General features: G+C 38.2%; 2 protein-coding genes across 2 annotated transcripts in view; both read left to right on the plus strand.

Annotated features, from left to right (window-relative positions):
• LOC134538250 (putative inorganic phosphate cotransporter) overlaps nucleotides 1–18454 on the plus strand; it is an 85583-nt gene that overhangs the window by 60735 nt on the left and 6394 nt on the right. Inside the window, 3 exon segments of the mRNA XM_063379401.1 lie at nucleotides 9591–9723; nucleotides 18312–18397; nucleotides 18400–18453. Of these exon segments, the coding sequence (XP_063235471.1) occupies nucleotides 9591–9723; nucleotides 18312–18397; nucleotides 18400–18453 (273 nt within the window).
• LOC134538249 (uncharacterized) lies at nucleotides 9803–16547 on the plus strand. Its single transcript, XM_063379400.1, has 2 exons — nucleotides 9803–13898; nucleotides 14257–16547. Exon 2 carries the CDS (start codon nucleotides 14268–14270, stop codon nucleotides 16299–16301), a length of 2034 nt encoding a protein of 677 aa, XP_063235470.1. The 5' UTR covers nucleotides 9803–13898; nucleotides 14257–14267; the 3' UTR covers nucleotides 16302–16547.

Below are 18454 nucleotides of genomic sequence, written 5' to 3' on the forward strand. Positions count from 1 at the left end.
ACACTGAAATATTTGCGAAATAATCCAGATCCATTTGGGGGAGTGTTGGTGTTACTATCCGGTGATTTCAGGCAAACGCTCCCAGTGATACCTCGCTCAACACCTGCTGATGAATTGCATGCCTGCATTTTCAAGACAATTAATTGAAGTTGGTAACGGCACTGTACCTACAAATCCAGAAACAGGAAAAATCAGCTTATCATCTGATTTATGCAACATCGTAGATTCAAAAGAGGAATTAGTAGACAAGGTATTCCAAAACATCCTAACAAAATTCAAAAATCATGCATGGTTGAGCGAAAGAGCCATTCTAGCGGCTAAAAATGTTGACGTACACGATATGAACAATAGTATTATAAACAGAATCGAAGGTGAAACAATGACATACAAATCTATTGATTCAGTAGTGCACCAAAATGAAGCAGTGAACTTTCCAACGGAATTTCTCAATTCACTCGATGTTCCAGGATTACCACCACATATTTTGAATTTGAAAATTGGTGTGCCAATTATATTGCTTCGAAATATCTGTCAGCCTAAATTATGTAATGGTACACGATTAGTAGTTAAAAAATTAATGGATAATCTTATTGAAGCAACAATTTTGATTGGACTTCATAAAGGTGAAGACGTATTACTTCCACGAATGCCACTTATTCCGACAGATATGGCGTTCGAGTTCAAACGACTTCAATTTCCAATACGCCTTGCGTTCGCTATGACCATCAATAAAGCACAAGGACAATCTTTGCAAGTGTGCGGTTTGAATTTAGAAAATGAATGCTTCTCTCATGGACAGTTATATGTCGGGTGCTCCAGAGTCGGTAAACCATCTGATCTATATGTTTATGCAAAAAATGGGAAAACAAGGAATGTAGTCCTTCCATTAGCTTTACAATAAAAAAATTTAAGCTGAACACATTTTTATTTCTTCTATTACATTCCACAGCCATGCACAGTAAAATATTAAATTAAACAATGAATTAATATTAAACTGTGCCACAGCAAAGCGTGGCCGGGTTTAGCTAGTATATATATATTAATATATATAAATCCAGTGTCCTGATGTTTGTTTCCAGTGAACTCTTCACCAAGTCAACCGATTTCGATGAAAATTGGCATTTATGTGTAATTTTTTTCCAACTTGAGAAATAGGATAGTTTTTATTTCGATTAATGGTCTTAAAAATTTATAATTAATTATAAACTGATTATCAATGTTGATTGGTGTTTAAGCCCGGGAAACAGTGGGTACTTCGTCTCCATGACAACGTTGCGTGCTCGAGAGTCGGGAAACCATCGGTGCTATTCGTTTTTTCTTCGGTACATTACAAAGCATTTTATTAAGTTTTAGTCAAAATTAATTAATTTTAGTTTTATTTCATTTATTATAACTGTAAATAAGACAAAGAGATTTGGTCTCATTTCCCCCCCCATTAATACAACCGTGTGAAGCCGGGTCGGGCAGCTAGTGTATATATATATATATATATATATATATATATATATATATGTTTGACATGGCATGGGACCTTTGAATATATATACTGTATAGAAGTCGCCAGCCCAGGTTAAAATTTCTAATACGGTTTGAGGTAGTTGGTTAATTCACCGCCGCAATCGTCACCATCTCTAGGGCATCGACTTGTGGTGGTCCCTAGCGGACAAGTGTCGAACTCTTCAAACACCCCTTCCCCCTCCCGTTGAACGACCTTGAGCTGCAGTGAATGATTGGTGGGGGGTGCGCGGAATGAAAGCGGGCGACTGTGCTGCGCTCTAACGTGTAAATAACAACTAAGACGATACAGGGCGTTACGGCAGCGCCCTGCAGCGGTGAAGTTCCCAAGCTGCTCATCACACGCTCCTGAAAAACGTAGAGTAAATCCTATCCACTCGCGACTTCTATACAGTATATATATATTCAAAGATGGGACTTAGCTTTGGCTACTTGTTGAAGTCAAATATTGTGAACTGGTGTGGTTATCAGTATGGTGTAACCGCCCTGTTGCTTTACTCCAGCAACACCGCGGTCAACCATCTGTCCTCACACTCTCGCCCCAAGGAGGGTCAAACTTCGCGCGGGTGCCACGATCCCACCGCACGCGACTGTACAAAATATAGTTCCCCTTTTCATTCCGCAAGTGTGAGAGGCTTTAAAACCAAACAATGTAAGAGCAGGATTCAAATTCTTTAATTCTCTCATGGCTGTTACTGGGCAGCATGATTCAAACTTAACTCCTAGGAACATTAAACTATAACTCTATATTTACATTTTACATTAAATTCACTTGATTGGCAAAACAAAATATTAAATGAAAGGTCCTTGAGTCTCTATAGTTCCTGTGCGCGCACTTTCACGGTATTATGCATGAACTCGTTTGCCTGCTGTCTGTCTCGAGCAATCACGGCCTAAGTGGGTAATGTTGCACCTCTCGTAAAAAGCATCCTAAAAAGCATAAAAAAAAAAAGTACGTCCACTTCAAAAACTAGTAAGACACGGGCCCGCCCTTCGCCTGTTCTGGCAACAAGGTGTATGTGCGCAGTGTCGTGGCTAGGGGGGGGGGGGGGGTGGGGGGGGGGGGGACGAGCGGGACCGGACCCCCCCCCCCCCCGGGCTAAAAATATTTTAATATTAAATTCATAAAATTAAAAAAAATATTTAGTATGGTATTAAAAAAAATTCAATGACACAAGCATAAATGTTTAATTAAACTTAGTTCACTTTCTAAAAAAAAGAAAAGTTTGTTTTATTTTGCCTTATTATTCTAAAAACGTTTTCATGATAAACAACAAAAATTAAACGCAGTAAATTAAAAATATTTCCGATACTCACAAATTAAAGAATGTTGGAGTAAACTGACTTCATAAAACTGACTTTTATGAAGTTACGGCAAGTATTTTTAGATAGCCTAAATCAGCAATATTGAACACGTATTTTTTCAAAATTTTCCCGGGGGAGGACCACCGGACCCCCCCCCCCCCCCCCCACCTAGCTGAGGGGTATTCCATAACCCCCCCCCCCCCCAGGCCCCCCCCCGGAAAGGCCCTAGCCTTCTGCCTGACCCCCCCCCCCCCCCTCCCTCTCCCCCCAGAGCAAAATCCTGAGCACGCCACTGTATGTGCGCGACTCCTTACTTGATATGCGTTGACTGGGGCCCCAGCTGGTCGCCCACGCGGGTCGCGGTCTGCCGCCAGCTCTCGCCGGCCCATTGTTGCCGTCGTCGTCGCCGGCTCGCAAGTCCCGTCTCACAGGCTCGCGCGCACGCACAAGAGTCTAGCGACAGCAATGCTACCTTCCTGCAACTGGCCGCAAATGCCGATCCTTTCCGAAGTTAGCCGATCGGGAGCGCCTACCCCCTGGATGTTTTTTTTTTTTTATTTTTAAGCGCGCGTTTTTTTCTCTCCGGTATAAAAATGCCACATAGACTGTTTAGTGGATGGTTGGTTATATTAGGTAAGTATAGCTACATTAAAATTACTGTAAAATCATTTTATGGTTGCTTAACAAATAACTTTTTAATATGTAGCTATCCAGCGCTAGGAAACAGTTTACATGATTTCACAGTATCTTTAATGTAGCTATCCTAACCAAATCAACCGTCCACAAAGTTTTAAAGTATTTATAATGTAGCTAACCTAACCGAATATCATGTCCTTACCTGAAAATTACAATTTAATTAATAAATATACTTTTATTTGCATTCATTATTCAAATATATTTATTACTTTTGAAATGTTACGTGATCGTATTTATTTTTACACGTACAAAAAAAAGTTCGTACCTGCCGAGATTCGAACCGTCAACCTTACGTATAGATGATAGCGCCGCTGAGCGCTCAGCCACGAGGCCATAGTTGATAATTAAAAGTTTTAGATGACATATATGATCGTGCCGCCGGCCCCGGAACGAGCGTGAGCGGTGCGGCATTTGCAGCCAGTTGCAGGAAGGTAGCATTGCTGCCGCTAGACTCTTCTCGTCTCCCAGTCTCGCGCGCCACAGCTCCGCGCGTCACTCCGCCACGTCATCGTCGTGCACCTTCGACCGTCCTCCGGGACTGCTCGGAACACCCGATACCCACTCAACACTTCGTCGCCTGAGAATTGGAGTGCTCTATGTCCATTGAAGTAGGAACTGAGATATAAGCATTTGAAAGTTCAAATAACTATGAATACCATGACATAGAACAAAATAACATTGGTCTTAAATTAAGAACAAACATTTTTATGTGCGTAGACGTGTGTGGATATAGTACAAATGAATACTAATATTAATTTCGTGTCCATAGCATAAAAAACCTAAAAAGTGGACATAGAACACTCCAATACTCAGGCGGCGACTTGGCAATATGGCCTCTTGGCCGTGCGGTTAGCATCGCTAACTACCAATCCAAATCAACACTTGGCGTCCATTTAGCAAACGATTTCAGTTTCATTTTAGCATCCTAACGAAATTACTTTAACAAAATGGACAAAAACCAATAAAAATGAACATTTGCTCATTAAACACAAAAATAAATACTTCTTCAAAGAAAAAAAACTCACGTAGGCAACAGCTAACGAAACAATGAAGAAAGTTACCGGAACCGGTAAAAATGGTTGTAGTGAAATAATAAGTTACTTCCTCGCGGTGCTAACAGACTAGAGCCCGTTAGTAAATTTGTGGTAGTAACAATATACAGGAGGTCTGGGAGATATGATTTATGCCTTGACATGCCAAACAAATTGGGGTTAGTTAGTTCAAAACTAGAATTATGTACAGTAAACAGGTGGCGTGGCCTAAACTCACTTTAAGCTTTCACTCAGTGGGTTTTGTTCTACTCACAGTCTCTTCCATGCATTTAATATACGAGCAACATTTTTTATGTGTAATGCGTGGTAAATGAGTTATTTATATTGCCCTGTAAATCACGATCCACTGAAAATTGCGAACAACACAGAAGTAGACGATCGCAGCAAAATACACAGAGGACTTTATCTTTGAAGATTTGTGCAATGGGAGTTCATGACTTGATGTAGGCTAAGCTTTTGGACATACGCCATTGCTATGCACATGTATGTCTGTAGAAGAAAACTACAAAAAACACAAATGACAAAAACACAAATTAAGCAAAAAATTGCTGTTGTCAACAGGATATAAACACCACACAATACTCCACAACAGGAATATGGTCAACAAACAAAGAAAAACAAAGAAAAGTGGACTAACAAAACGAAAAAACCGCCACAAATGATGACAGCACAAAAATACCAAACCCAAAAAATTCAGCACAACAGTTAAAACGAGACAAAAACACAGCAAAACAAAAAGACGAAACAAACACAATAGTTTTCCAAAAACAGAAGAGAACGAAAAAAAAAAAAAAAACAACCAAAAGCAGACATTTTCCGTCACCACTCCTCCTCGAGAGGAGTTACATCGAGAGCATAAGCTCGTTAGCTGGAGAGCATCTCGCTCCCACGAGTAGAACGACCATCCGCCATACTGTTTCCGGCAAGTAAAAACGACCCAAGACGTTAAAAAAAAAAAAAAAAAAAAAAAAATTGGTTGTCTGTAAAGTTGGTTTACGGACGATAGTTTAACGTGACGTCATAAACAAAACATTGATGAAATGATTGCATACTTTTATGAATAAAATTGAATATTTTTTAATTGAATTATCACTATTTGTTATGGATACAAAGAAGGAGTGAAATGAAATCTACGATTTAATTGATAAATTTACTTTTATTTGCACTCATTAATTCAAATGTTTATTACTTTAACGAACAGATTATTTTAACTATAACTTTTATACATGTTTGTTATTTAACTTCTTCCAATCTGTGTCATTCTGTTAAGGATAGGACGATGATAGAAACAGTAGGAAACGAATGGGAGTGTTTCAATTTTAATGTGCCTCGAAAAAGTCAAATCGATGGTTGTTCCAATCGGATAGATGCGGCGCAATTGTACAATGAGCGTAACGGGGCAATGTGCATAACGGGACACTTTTTTCGTGCGTGCAGCCGGCGTTCATTGATTTATTAGACGTCACGTCAAAAACCACATAAATGTCCTTTTGTAATTTAATAACAGATTCCTTTGAAAAGTTCCCAAGAAATAGTTTGCAATATTACAAGAACGATATTGTAAATTTTTATAACACGTAGCTATGGTTATTTTCGTGTGTACTAAATAAGTTTCTCGAGATAATACTGAGCATTTATTTAGAAATTGGCGCATAATTTTATATTTCGATTGATGTTTCATTCAAGCATAAATTTTTTAACCATGGAAATTATAATAGAATATTCAACAATTTTACTTTATTTTGTTGTGTCATGCTTATTTGGGTGCGCAGTCAATACTGCAAAGCTAGTCAGGGAACGGTTTACAAATGACTTTCAACTATTGGAGGTACTGGGACAACACAAAGCGTAAATGCCCGTGTAATAATCCGAATCCTGTTTTACTGCAAACACTATTTTGTAGTGATACAGTTGTTCTCAAGTAAACGTAATATTTTTCAAATATCTATAATTTAAAATTAATATTTCTGTTCCATTTACAAAAAAAAAATTGGTTGTCTGTAAAGTCGGTTTACGGACGACAGTTTAACGTGACGTCATAACAAAACACTGATGAAATGATTGCATAGCTTACTTTTATGAATAAAATTGAATAATTTTTATTGAATTATCACTATTTTGTATGGATACAAAGGAGTGAAATGAAATATACAATTTAATTGATAAATTTACTTTTATTTGCAGTCATTAATTCAAATATGTTTATTACTTTAACGAACAGATTATTTTAACTATAGGTAACTTTTATACATGTTTGCTATTTAACTTCTTCCAATCTGTGTTATTCTGTTAAGGATAGGACGATGATAGGAAAAGTAGGAAACGAATGGGAGTGTTTCAAGGATGATGTGAAGGAAAATGGCTTACCCAACACCAAGATGCAGTCAAAAATAATATATTTGGGCCACCGACTCTGCAGCAATGCTAGGAGGAACGGGTTAGCAAAAAGCAATGAAAATGTTACATTGAAATGCATGAAAACAGAATTACGACACGGACTCGGTCGCAATGCTAGGAGGTTCAGGTTAGCAAAGAGCAATATAAAATGAGCGTAACGGGACACAGCTAAACGGGACAATGTGTGTAACGGGACACTTTTTCGTGCGTGCAGCCGGCGTCGTCGATTTATTAGACGTTGTCACGTCAAAAAAAAAATTACAGCGTAGACTGTGAGAAAAGCAAAACCACGTGCCAATTTATTAGCATGTGCTCTGCGGGGGATTAACAGAATGGACCACAGAGTAAATAAAGTTGTAGTACAGAAAAGACACTCAGTGCTATTGAATCTTCACATTCTTTTTTCGTCGAATGCAATACAAACTGCAAACATGTAAACTTGTTTTACCATTGCTTTAATATATGATAAATGATGTATGCAAATGATATGTAATATATAAAAAGGTAAGTTTTTTATGTAGGTATGGAAAAAAAAAAGATACGTACAAAAATTATAACCAAATCCGTAAGGGAAAACTAGAAATTCTTTTCGTTAAGCATGTAGAGTAGCAGACTTTTTTTTCTTCCAGGGCTTAGTACAATCATTGAATCAATGGTACAATTCAGGTTTATTCTCACTGGCATAAAAATAATAAAGGAAAGGCTTATATGTGATATACGCATGTATTCGGCGCCAAAATCAGTCTTACTGGCGATTGGCAAGCCGAGCCGGGTGGTTCATGTTGCGGCGGGCGGGGATATTGTTGCCTGGCTACGGCGAGTCAAGGTCACGCGTCGCTTTTCGGTTTAGTAGAAATCGCGCGAAAAAATAAATACACGTGATATATCTCTACACACACACCCCCTCCCCCCTTGTGATATTTCGTGATTTTTCCCGACCCCCCCCCCCCCCCCCTTTTCGATCCTCACGTGATTAATGGACGATCCCTAATCAACTTGAATAAATTATATTTAATAACTGTGTAAGTATTTCTCAGCAAAAATAAATATACAATTATATTTTTAATATTCCTACCAAGGCACGTTTCTATTATGTTTATGTAACAATTTGGTTTTGTATATTGTTATAAGTGGAAAAACATATTCGGTAAGAATAGTCCAATTATTATATAAAGTTTCATTTTACTAACTAATTATTAAAATATTAAATTATGACACTCGAAATGTTTGTCCGCAAAATAATTACTCATTAAGGGGCCCGCCTACCTGGACACACATACGGTGTGCAGAGCTTCAGGAAAAACAACGCGATTTCAAAACTACTCAAGATATCCGAGTGGGGCCTATTTACGAATAGCATTTAAGAGTTCGCTGAGGGCCGAAAAGTTCTTTTAATTTCGGATTAAGTTTTTAAACTGTATTTTTAGAAGCGTTAAAATGCCTAAAACGCGTGTTTTCAGAGTAATTTTTAGGCATAAAACAATCAGTACAGATTCTTGAAAGCACTTAAGGAGCTTGCATAACACCTTTATCTTCATTTCTCCGCCATATAATGTTACGGTCACCGCTCAAATTTCACAGTTATCATGTGACGACGAGACGAATGCGCGCCAGTTCAGAGCCTTGAGCTTAGAGGCTATACCGCGCTGGAAGCACCGGCGAGCGTCGCGCTTATCATCCCGCCTCACTAACACAGATACACCCCTGACGAGGCGGGCCCCTTAAGTCAGAAGTTTACAATTTCCACTGGAGCTCGGCTCGACAGTGGCTACTGCTCGTCTCTTTACCTCACACCTCTGTCCCCAACACACTGCCTCGCACTACTTTCTCGTCCGCCGCGCACACAACACAATCCCCGATGCTTCAGCCCCCTATCCACTGATCTTCGCACACGAAGACCGTTTGCTTTTAGTTCGCAACCGATCGCTGAGGGCTCGCTCCACCCTCTTCACTTCACTGCTCTCGTATCGCCCGTTAAGCCACCAGCCCGTGTCACTCACTCACCGGAGGTCGGCGTTGTCTTACATAACTGGGAGGCCCCGACCTGAAAAAAGGTCCCGTAGCCCCTCCGAGGCGTCGCACCATCGCAATCCCCGGACTAAACACTAGAGAAGCTCCGAGAACAAAGGCGTCCTAGTTACGCCGCTTCACGCAGACGGGGCTCTGGGAACGTGACGAATCCTCGAGGGATAAGTAGAGAGGCGCCGCTCCTAATCGGATTACTGCAGAGAGACGGGCCTACCTGTCCGGGAGGGGGCTCCCATGGACCCCCCCCCCCCTCCCGCTGCGCTGGCCGGCGCTCTGGGCTGACTGGCCTGCCTCGTTGCCTCGTCTCTAGTATCCTCGTAACAATATTTTAGCATTCAAATTCTATTTGGGGAAATTTTTCTGTTAAGTACACATTCAATTGAGTTCCACTTGTTCTGTGTTTACCAAGTACCTGTCTTTACCTACTTAGTTACATTACAAATCGCAACTAAATATCATAAAAGGGCCCCCCCCCCCCATTTTTTGTGTTGTAGACATCAACGTTCATACTTCACTGTGCGCTACCCGTGTTTAAAATGTTCGCTGTAAAGTATCTGGTTTGCACAAAATAAATATTGATACCTACTTATGTTGCAGAATGGATACCTGTCCAGCATACCTTACATCGCCATGTGGGTCGCCTCCATAGCATTCGGCGTGGTGGCTGATTGGTTAATCGCAAGACGGACGCTCAGTATTACAAACACTCGCAAAATTTTCACAACTATTGGTGAGTACTGTCAGTTTTCATTTTCTAATACGATAGCATCAGTCTGCTGCTAAATAAAAAAATGATTATATTTAATTATGTTTTCTCTGATTGTTAAAAAATATTCATTATATATTATTTTCGTTCCAGCAATTATATCCACGATAAAACACAAATATCACTAGTAAATCTGGACAAGGCTTATATCTTAAAAGAAAAAAAATAACAGCAGTTAAAGTTTAATTTTATGCACTTTAGAACATAGTGCAAGGCAGTGGTGGATGCGAGAATTTTTTTTTTTTTGGAGAGTGATTAGAAAAAATAAAATAATAATCAGTGTATTCTAAAATATACATCAACAAGGGGTTCTGGACAGTTTAACTACCATTATTAACATGCATCACTTCTGTATAATTTGTAGGTCAGGTGTTGTTACAGCTAGCCTTGCATTACCCACAATAACATACTGCCTTCACTGAGATACCTATCGCAAATTTTTTATCGGTGAACAGGTTTAAGTAAGCATGTTAAAAAATGTGCGGTACGGTCACACAGTAGTTGGTATAAAGTGTGTACAACTAAAAATCCGATTGTCTGTCTACTGTCATAGAATGATTGTGTTATGGATCCTATTTATTTGACCAAGTACCTCTGTTTGAGAATTACCGCGAGCATAAATTTTAAAACAATAAACTATTTACCTGTTTGTATTTACTACACGAACTTGTGCCAGGGACATTCCACATCTTGAATTTTTAAAGGACTGTTTATACTTCCAACACTGAACAACCAATCTGAGGCTTACGTAGAACAGACGTCGTTCTGAACTACTTTGCCAACCTGTTTAGGTTGAATGAGAAATGGCATCAGAACGAAACATGTTCAGACTGTGTGTAACGGCAAGCAAAAGTAGAACATGTTTACCTGAAGTAGTTCAGAGTCCCGTATAACAGGGTCCTTAGCAATTGATAGCAACGTAAATCATCATAATGTTCGCAGGCTTTCACGACCATTGTCTGAAGTACGGTAGCTTGGCTTCTGGGTTGTAGCCGTGTCCTTCGCAAATACTGTATAAAATGCTGTATAAAAACTAATAGGTAGGTATGCAATAAATTGTTTTAATCTCTTGAAAATAACTCGGTAGAAAGAATCGTAAAGATGCCATCATGCTAAATAAACATAGGTACAATACATTTACAATAAATTACCTTTAACCAAAAAATAGTTTTGTTATGGTGACAGAAAAAGGGGTGGGGGTGTATGTTCTCATTTTGTCTTCCAAGTACATATTAACATGGCAAATATTGTACACATTATACCTCCATGAGCCGTATTCTTCGAGACATGCTCTAGACTACTTTTTTATTTGGATGATGAGGGTAGCCTACAGTTAGAAGCCCACGGCCATAGATAAATTTTCGTTGTATGCAATCTCTGAATTTTTCCGTTAGCAATCAAATAGCTGTATGTATGTAAATCTCACGCCCACGCCTTACTCGAGACTCTAACCCAGGACCCCTCGTACCGTAAGCTGTGTGCATCCGAATTAGCAACAGAGGTCGGCATCTCAACTACAACTACTAACAAGAGAGGCTCAGTGGCTCAGATAGACTAAACATTGTTACTAGGAACAATATAGGAAACTCGTTAGAAATACGTGAGAAAAGTGATGTCAGCAAACCTGACGACGTAGAATGTAATTACATTTTTAACTGCACGAGAGTAATGCCATCTAGCGGCGTGGAATGAAAATAGCTTGAAAGAATGCAGTAAGTACATTGTCTCGCGCTTCACCAGTGATAATTCGTCAGATTTAACCATATTGTTTTATTACGATATTTGGTTAGACAAGCAAAGACTCAAACAGAGCCAGTAATCAACATTTACTACAGCAAATACCTAAATTGAATACAAATTTATGGGAGAGGTAGGAACCATAAGACGCCATATTGGCTTCAACTATTTTTTTTATAATTTGAAATTGAAAATATTCCTTACAAAAACCAACACATAGTGCATATTGACAATATTATGATGTCATTCACAAAATTGAATTAAATACTAAATGACATTGCATTCAAATGAAAAACTATTTGTGGCAGCCAGTGACTATGTGTTTCATTGAATTAATTATCATGCTTTAACGAAGATAAAATTTAATAATCTAATGATATAAAATTGTTATAACCTAAAAACTGATAAAACCAAGTTGACGTCTTTCGGTTTCTGCCTCCTCATTAAAAATAAAAGGAGTTAGCAAAGACACACGCAATATATATTATATACACATAGGTACCTATATACACACACCAAGGTCTGTAGATGTTGTACACACATAAAAAAACACACACAAACGCACATGCTTCAACGAATTGTAAACTTGTAAGAAATACGAGAGACAAGTTCTGTCACCGAAACTCATGACGTCGAGTGCACCTACGTTTTTATAGTAGGGCAGTAGGCCCATCTAGTGGCGTGGTAAATAGGTAGCTTAACAGCATTTCAGTACCTAGTGTCTAGCGCTTCGTCAATGCTAATTGGCCAGAATTTCCCATATTTTCCTTCCAACATTATGAAAAGCAGCTGAAAGAAGTGATGCAGCTTTCTTACAGTTAAAAACCGAAATATAGTTTACATTTAGGTAGAAAGATAAAATTACAGAGTCCTAAAATTAATTCAATAATATTGATACTAATAATATATGCTACCTTACTTACATTGTACCTACCTAATATAATATGCAATAATATAGAATTTTATATTATTGAATTATAGATCATAAACAATGAAAAACACTTAATATCATTCACATTGAATTAATTTTTATTTTAGGTATCTAAGAACAAGGGTACAAAACTGTAGAAATCGAAAGGGTGACTAGAAAATTGCAGGCTCCCCCCCCCCCCTCCCTTTCCAATCTTTTTTCACGAGAATTTTAACCAACAAATCATATCTAGATAGGATATCTACTTGTATGTTGTATACTGACTATGTTTTGGCTTATATGTGTACAATAATCATAAAACTTGAGGAAAGTTTTCCATTAAACGTAGTGTTGACGTTTACGTTTATAAATCCTGTTACAGCCACAATTTTTGAAGTGCAAGCGGGCCTTATCACCGAGGGGCTTCTTAGTTCCAGGGGAGGCCCAGCCTCCTCCCCCCACCCCCCAGGATCTAGGCTCATGTCTAAGAATATCTTTATGATAATTTTGTCTGTGAATGAATTGGGGTTTAAATTCTTATAGACATGACGAGATGGAGCAGCAACAGTAGACAAACGGTAGGTGGAGTAGGCCAGTCAGTAAGAGGCAAAGTAAACACTTTTCACCAGCAGACCTGAAAACTTGATATAAGGGTAATTCGAGGACGCTGAGTCGATTGGTGTTATTTTTTTGAAATTGGACGTGAAGTTTTTGGAGAAAAAGGTTAAAATTTGGTTTCACTCAGTTTTTCTCTGAATCTAGGTGTAAAAGCGAAAAAAGTTTCAAACAAAAGTTGTGGAGAATCAAAAAATACATAAAAAAGGAACAAAGGGTCTTAGGCAATTCTCGGGCCTCTCCGTCATGACTAGAGAGTGCGAGTGAGAGATGGAACAATTTGACCTCTCTTTTTTTTATCTCACGCGTTAGCGAGGATTTTTCGTCTTTGGCTTCAAGGAAACTTGCACACAGTTTAATACAACAACAAATGTAAATTTTTTTAGGAATCATTAAATACAAATTTACGAGTGCTGTATTTGTGTTGTGTGGCTCAAAGTTTGAAACCTACTTACAAAAAAATATATATCATTTTGAAAAATATATCGTTCCCAAGCTTTCTTCCCCCAACCTATCTTCATTGACAGTATTATTTTACTTGGCATCACATTGTTTCTTTACAGTCATGTAGGGCAACTTTGTGCCAGTGGGTGTAACTTTGCTCCACTAGCTTCTTTTGTTTTAAAAGACAGTTAACAATATCTCTTTATTCTGTGGAGAGAAATTTTTTTTGTAAACATTTCTGAAATTTCACTTTTCCTGTCAAGTTGGCAGTAGTGCAGACAAGTCCTCTCATCTATATTAAGATATGTTTGAATTCAACTGTGATTTTTAGTTGATTTTGACTGTTGTTTTAAAGTTGTCAGTGTTTTTAGGGTGATGGTCAAGGAGACACCTCTTAAAAAGCACCATCTGTTTCACAGTTAACACTTTAATGGTAAGTAAATAAAGTGGAATAACAAATAATGAAAAAATTACTAATAATACAAATGCATGCTTACCTTCAATTCAGAACATTTCAGGGCAACTTTGCCCCGGCTCAAAGTTACACACAATTTGTGTTTCTGAGATGTTTTGTAGGCCTATGTGACTGTGTAATTTACCAAATATTATATTGTAAACCTAATATTTTGATACAAACCAAAATCTTTTCACAGCCTATTTTAATGTTTAAATATTGTAAAAAAGATACTGTATTTACGGTACAAAGAATGCTAATTTAGGCCTAAGTGATTGAAACTGTAAATGCGGTGATTTCAAAATATTACTTATTGTACTGTATTATTTGTTTACAGAAGACTGTACAATGTCTGAGCTGAGGAAAAAGAAGTTACCTGGTACCAGGCCATATAAATCATATACTGATGCTGTTCTACAGCAGGTATTAGAGGATATCAAAGCAGGTAAAATTGGTCATCGCCAAGCAGAAAGAGAGTATGGTATACCAAGGAACACAATTCGCAACAAGTTAAAGCGATGCCACGAAAAAGCAATAGGCAGGCCTCAGGCGTTTACCGAGATAGAAGAGCAGAGTTTTGTAAACCATGTTATAACATGCAGTGAATTTGGAATGCCTTTATCAATGTGTGATGTGCGCTTTATCGTAAAAGGTTACTTAGATTCAACAAACACTAAAGTGCCTCAGTTTAAAAACAATTTACCAGGCGTGGATTGGGGTAGACTGTTTCTAAAGCGTCACAAAGCTGAGTTAGGTCAAAGGTTCGCAAGTAATATCTCAAGATCCCGGGCTCAAGTCAGTGAAGACATGGTAAAACATTTCTTTGTGCATTTAGAAAAAGAAATTGAGGGTGTACTACCTTGTAACATTTATAACTATGACGAGACAGGTTTCCATGATGTGCCTAGTAAGAAAAAACTTCTTTTTCGACGAGGGTCGCGCCACCCTGAACTGATTTTGAATAGCACAAAGTCTTGTTTTACCACAATGTTTTGTGGAAATGCCTTAGGAGAATTTCTTCCTCCTTATGTTATCCTGAAAGGGAAACAGAAATGGAGTGACTGGCTGAAGGGTGCTCCACCAGGCACTAGGTTAAATGTAACACTTCATGGGTGGATTGATCAGGATGTCTTCGACGATTGGTTTGAGAACCACTTCCTTCCTTTTGCTTTGAAACATCCAGGCAAGAAAGTGTTAATCGGAGACAACATGTCAGCACACTTGACTTTGAAAACCTTAAAGTTATGTACTGAAAACAATATATCTTTCGTCATGCTTATTCCCAATTCCACTCATTTACTCCAACCTCTAGATGTGGCATATTTTTCGTCGCTAAAGTCTAATTGGAGGAAAATCCTGTATGATTGGAGACAAACCAGAGAAGGAAAACGTTGTGTTGCCCTTCCAAAATCACTTTTTTGTCAGCTTCTAAAGTTTACACTAGATATGGGTGAACCAACTGCATCAAGTAACCTAGTGAAAGGGTTTTTAACAACTGGTATCCATCCCATAGATAAAGATAAGGTTATCCAAAAATTGCCGCAATATGCTAAAGAAGCATTGCAGATAACTGACAATGTAGGTGAATGTTTCAAATCATTCATATCAGAAGTGCGTTCTTCTGATCTGGATAAGGTTCAACGATCAAGAAAGTTTAAACTACCTATTGAACCTGGCAGGAGTGTATCAGTAGAAGAAGTAGAAACTTTCTATGACAAAAAAATTCTGTGTGCGCGCTCAGGACCAAAAACTAGAGGTGGTGTTCGGAAGTTTCCAGGACGATGTAAGGTTATCAAACCAAATAGGCCTAGGGAAGGCGAGCACATTCCATGTACTAGTACTTCAGAAAGTCGGGACGTAGTTGACGTTTGTGTGTCATCAACAATACATGCTGGCCCTACTATGTTACTTGAAGATTGTACCAGTGAACATGCTAGCCCTACTGTGTTGATGGAAGATAGTACCTGTGAACATGCTAGCCCTACTGTGTTGATGGAAGATAGTACCTGTGAATATGCTAGCCCTACTGTATTGATTGAAGATTGTACCAGTGACACTATAATCACAACCAGTACTGTAGTCATTAATCGCACAGATGGTTATAAGGTTAATGACTATGTAATTGTAGTGTATGATGGCCATACTTTTCCTGGTACAGTAACATGTATAGCTGAAGAAGAAAATGAACTTTTGTACAAAGTCAAATGCATGGCTACATCTGGTGGATACTGGCGCTGGCCAGATCATCCAGATGAAATTTTTTACAGAGCTTGTGATGTTATTTGTAAGATACCTCCTTGTAACATTGAACCTGTCAGTGGCCGAGGACATTTTAAAATTAATGAACCTCTCCTATTGTCAAAAGTGGTTTTAAAAATATGAAAAGCTGTTCCAACATGTTGCATGTACTGTACAGTATGCAATAACCAATTAAGTCATGTCAGATGTTATAAAATAGCAGACTTTGACAAATAGAGATATTGTAACACATTATGTGTGATGGTTTTATTTTAACATCTTCATTTAACCCTACAAAATTTATTTCTATTAATAAACAGATCTAGAAAATACATTTTCACTTTTTGTATCATCACTGTTGAACGAAAATTATGGTAAAACTTGACAAAATACTTGATATTTGGCACAAATGGTAAGCTATATGTGTAGATTAATATCTACTTTGTGGAGCAAAGTTATACTCTCCAGCAATAGCCACCTTTTTCATGTTAAATAAAAGCAAAATAAAAATATGGTGCAAAGTTACACCACTGACTTGGTTAACTTTGCTCCACCAGAAAAATCAACATTTTAAATATTTATATTCATCTAACACATGATACGTTTCCAAAAATTGGTTCCTTTCCAATATATGGACTAAATGATTACACAGATTTAGCCCACTTTTTTATTTCACAATCTTGGGACAATCAAAATCCTGTTAAGTGGACCAAAGTTAGGCCACTTGACTGTACATTTATCAGGCATACTTGTATCAACCATCCTTTACTACAAAAACAGTTTTGCACTACATAATAACCATACTTTTGTACTAAACAAATTACTTAGCATTATAACTCGTATTTAAATTCTGGGGAATGTGAAAAAACTTTGCATTAAGAGTTTTGAAAAAATTAATAGGGTTTTATTAATGAGGTTTACTGTATCCATAGTGAAATAGTAAAGTGGCGTAACCAAGTTTACATTTTTATCTGGGCATATATTTTCCTGGCCTACCACAGGGTGCAACCAGAAATATTCTATGGGTAGGGACCAGGGGCATAGCCAGGGGAGGGAGGGGGTTGAGGGGTTCAACCCCCCCCCCCCCTTAGCAAAATCTTTAATTAATTTCTTATTTATCACTCAAACAAATTTCATATTAAAATATTAAAATTAATAAAATTTTTACCATTACAATATTTAAATTTAAGTACCGAAAACTGCTAAAATAGCACTATTTTACACCTTAAAATCCAAATTTACCCGGGGGAGGACCGGACCGCCCGCTTTAATACGGGGGGGGAGGGGGGGGAGGGGCATTCTTCTTAACACCCCCCATACACGCCACTGATAGGAACAATATTATATGGCGAACTGCAATAAAACTGAAAAACACGTCAATACACCAGATAACACCAAAATTCAAGCTGACACACAAGAAAAAAAACAAAATGCAATTAAAATCATGAAACTGATCAGCATTTTCTATCACAACATAACTCTAATGACAAATACTTTAATTTTTAAATATTAAACTGAATGAAAGTAATTTATTTTGCAATGTGTTTTTGCACTACAATTTAATAATAAAAAAAAGTTTTTATTTTTAATCTTGCAACTTTTAATGGTTACTCTAAGACTTTAGAACATTTTCCAAACACAGAAAAACTTAACAGATTTTTTTTTTATTTGTTCCAAAAAGTTTAGACATGCTTATTACAAATCATTACATCAAAGACGTGGATCTTGCGTGAATATAAATTACATTGTTTTGAAGAAATTATAATCGTGGAACATTTAAGTGTCATATTTGTCCAGTAACATCAGGGGTGCAAAAACTAAATTTCCAAAAGGGGGGGGGGGGGGGGGGGGGGGGGGGGCAATATACCTTATTATAAAGAATCATCAATCCCCCCTATTGAAGCGGGGGACCCCCGGGAAAATTTGTATTTCAAGGTGGAAAATGGTGCTATTTAAGCAGTTTTATTATCTAAAAATTTATTACACAGCACTTTCTTTGCCCCCGTTTACACCCCACTTCAAGGTTTCAGAGGGGGGGCAAAATACCCTTGCCCCCCCTGTTGTTGCGAATAAAAACAATAAACAGTGAAATACAACCAAGAAGCCTGGTCTCTGTATTCATGGAACTGACCCGCCTGCCTGTTCCCCCCGCAGCGTCCGTCGGCCCGGCGGCGGGCATCATCCTGGCCTCGTACGCGGGCTGCGACCGCACCGCCGTCGTGGCGCTCTTCACCGCCGGCAATGGCCCTCATGGGGGGCCTTCTACCCCGGCATGAAGGTCAACGCCCTCGACCTCA

Source organism: Bacillus rossius, chromosome 13 (genome assembly GCF_032445375.1).
Source record: "Bacillus rossius redtenbacheri isolate Brsri chromosome 13, Brsri_v3, whole genome shotgun sequence".
NCBI lineage: Eukaryota > Metazoa > Arthropoda > Insecta > Phasmatodea > Bacillidae > Bacillus > Bacillus rossius.

Excerpts from the sequence above, each read along its gene's own strand:
- LOC134538249 (XM_063379400.1), top strand. The coding sequence starts at position 14,268 with ATGTCTGAGCTGAGGAAAAAGAAGTTACCTGGTACCAGGCCATATAAA.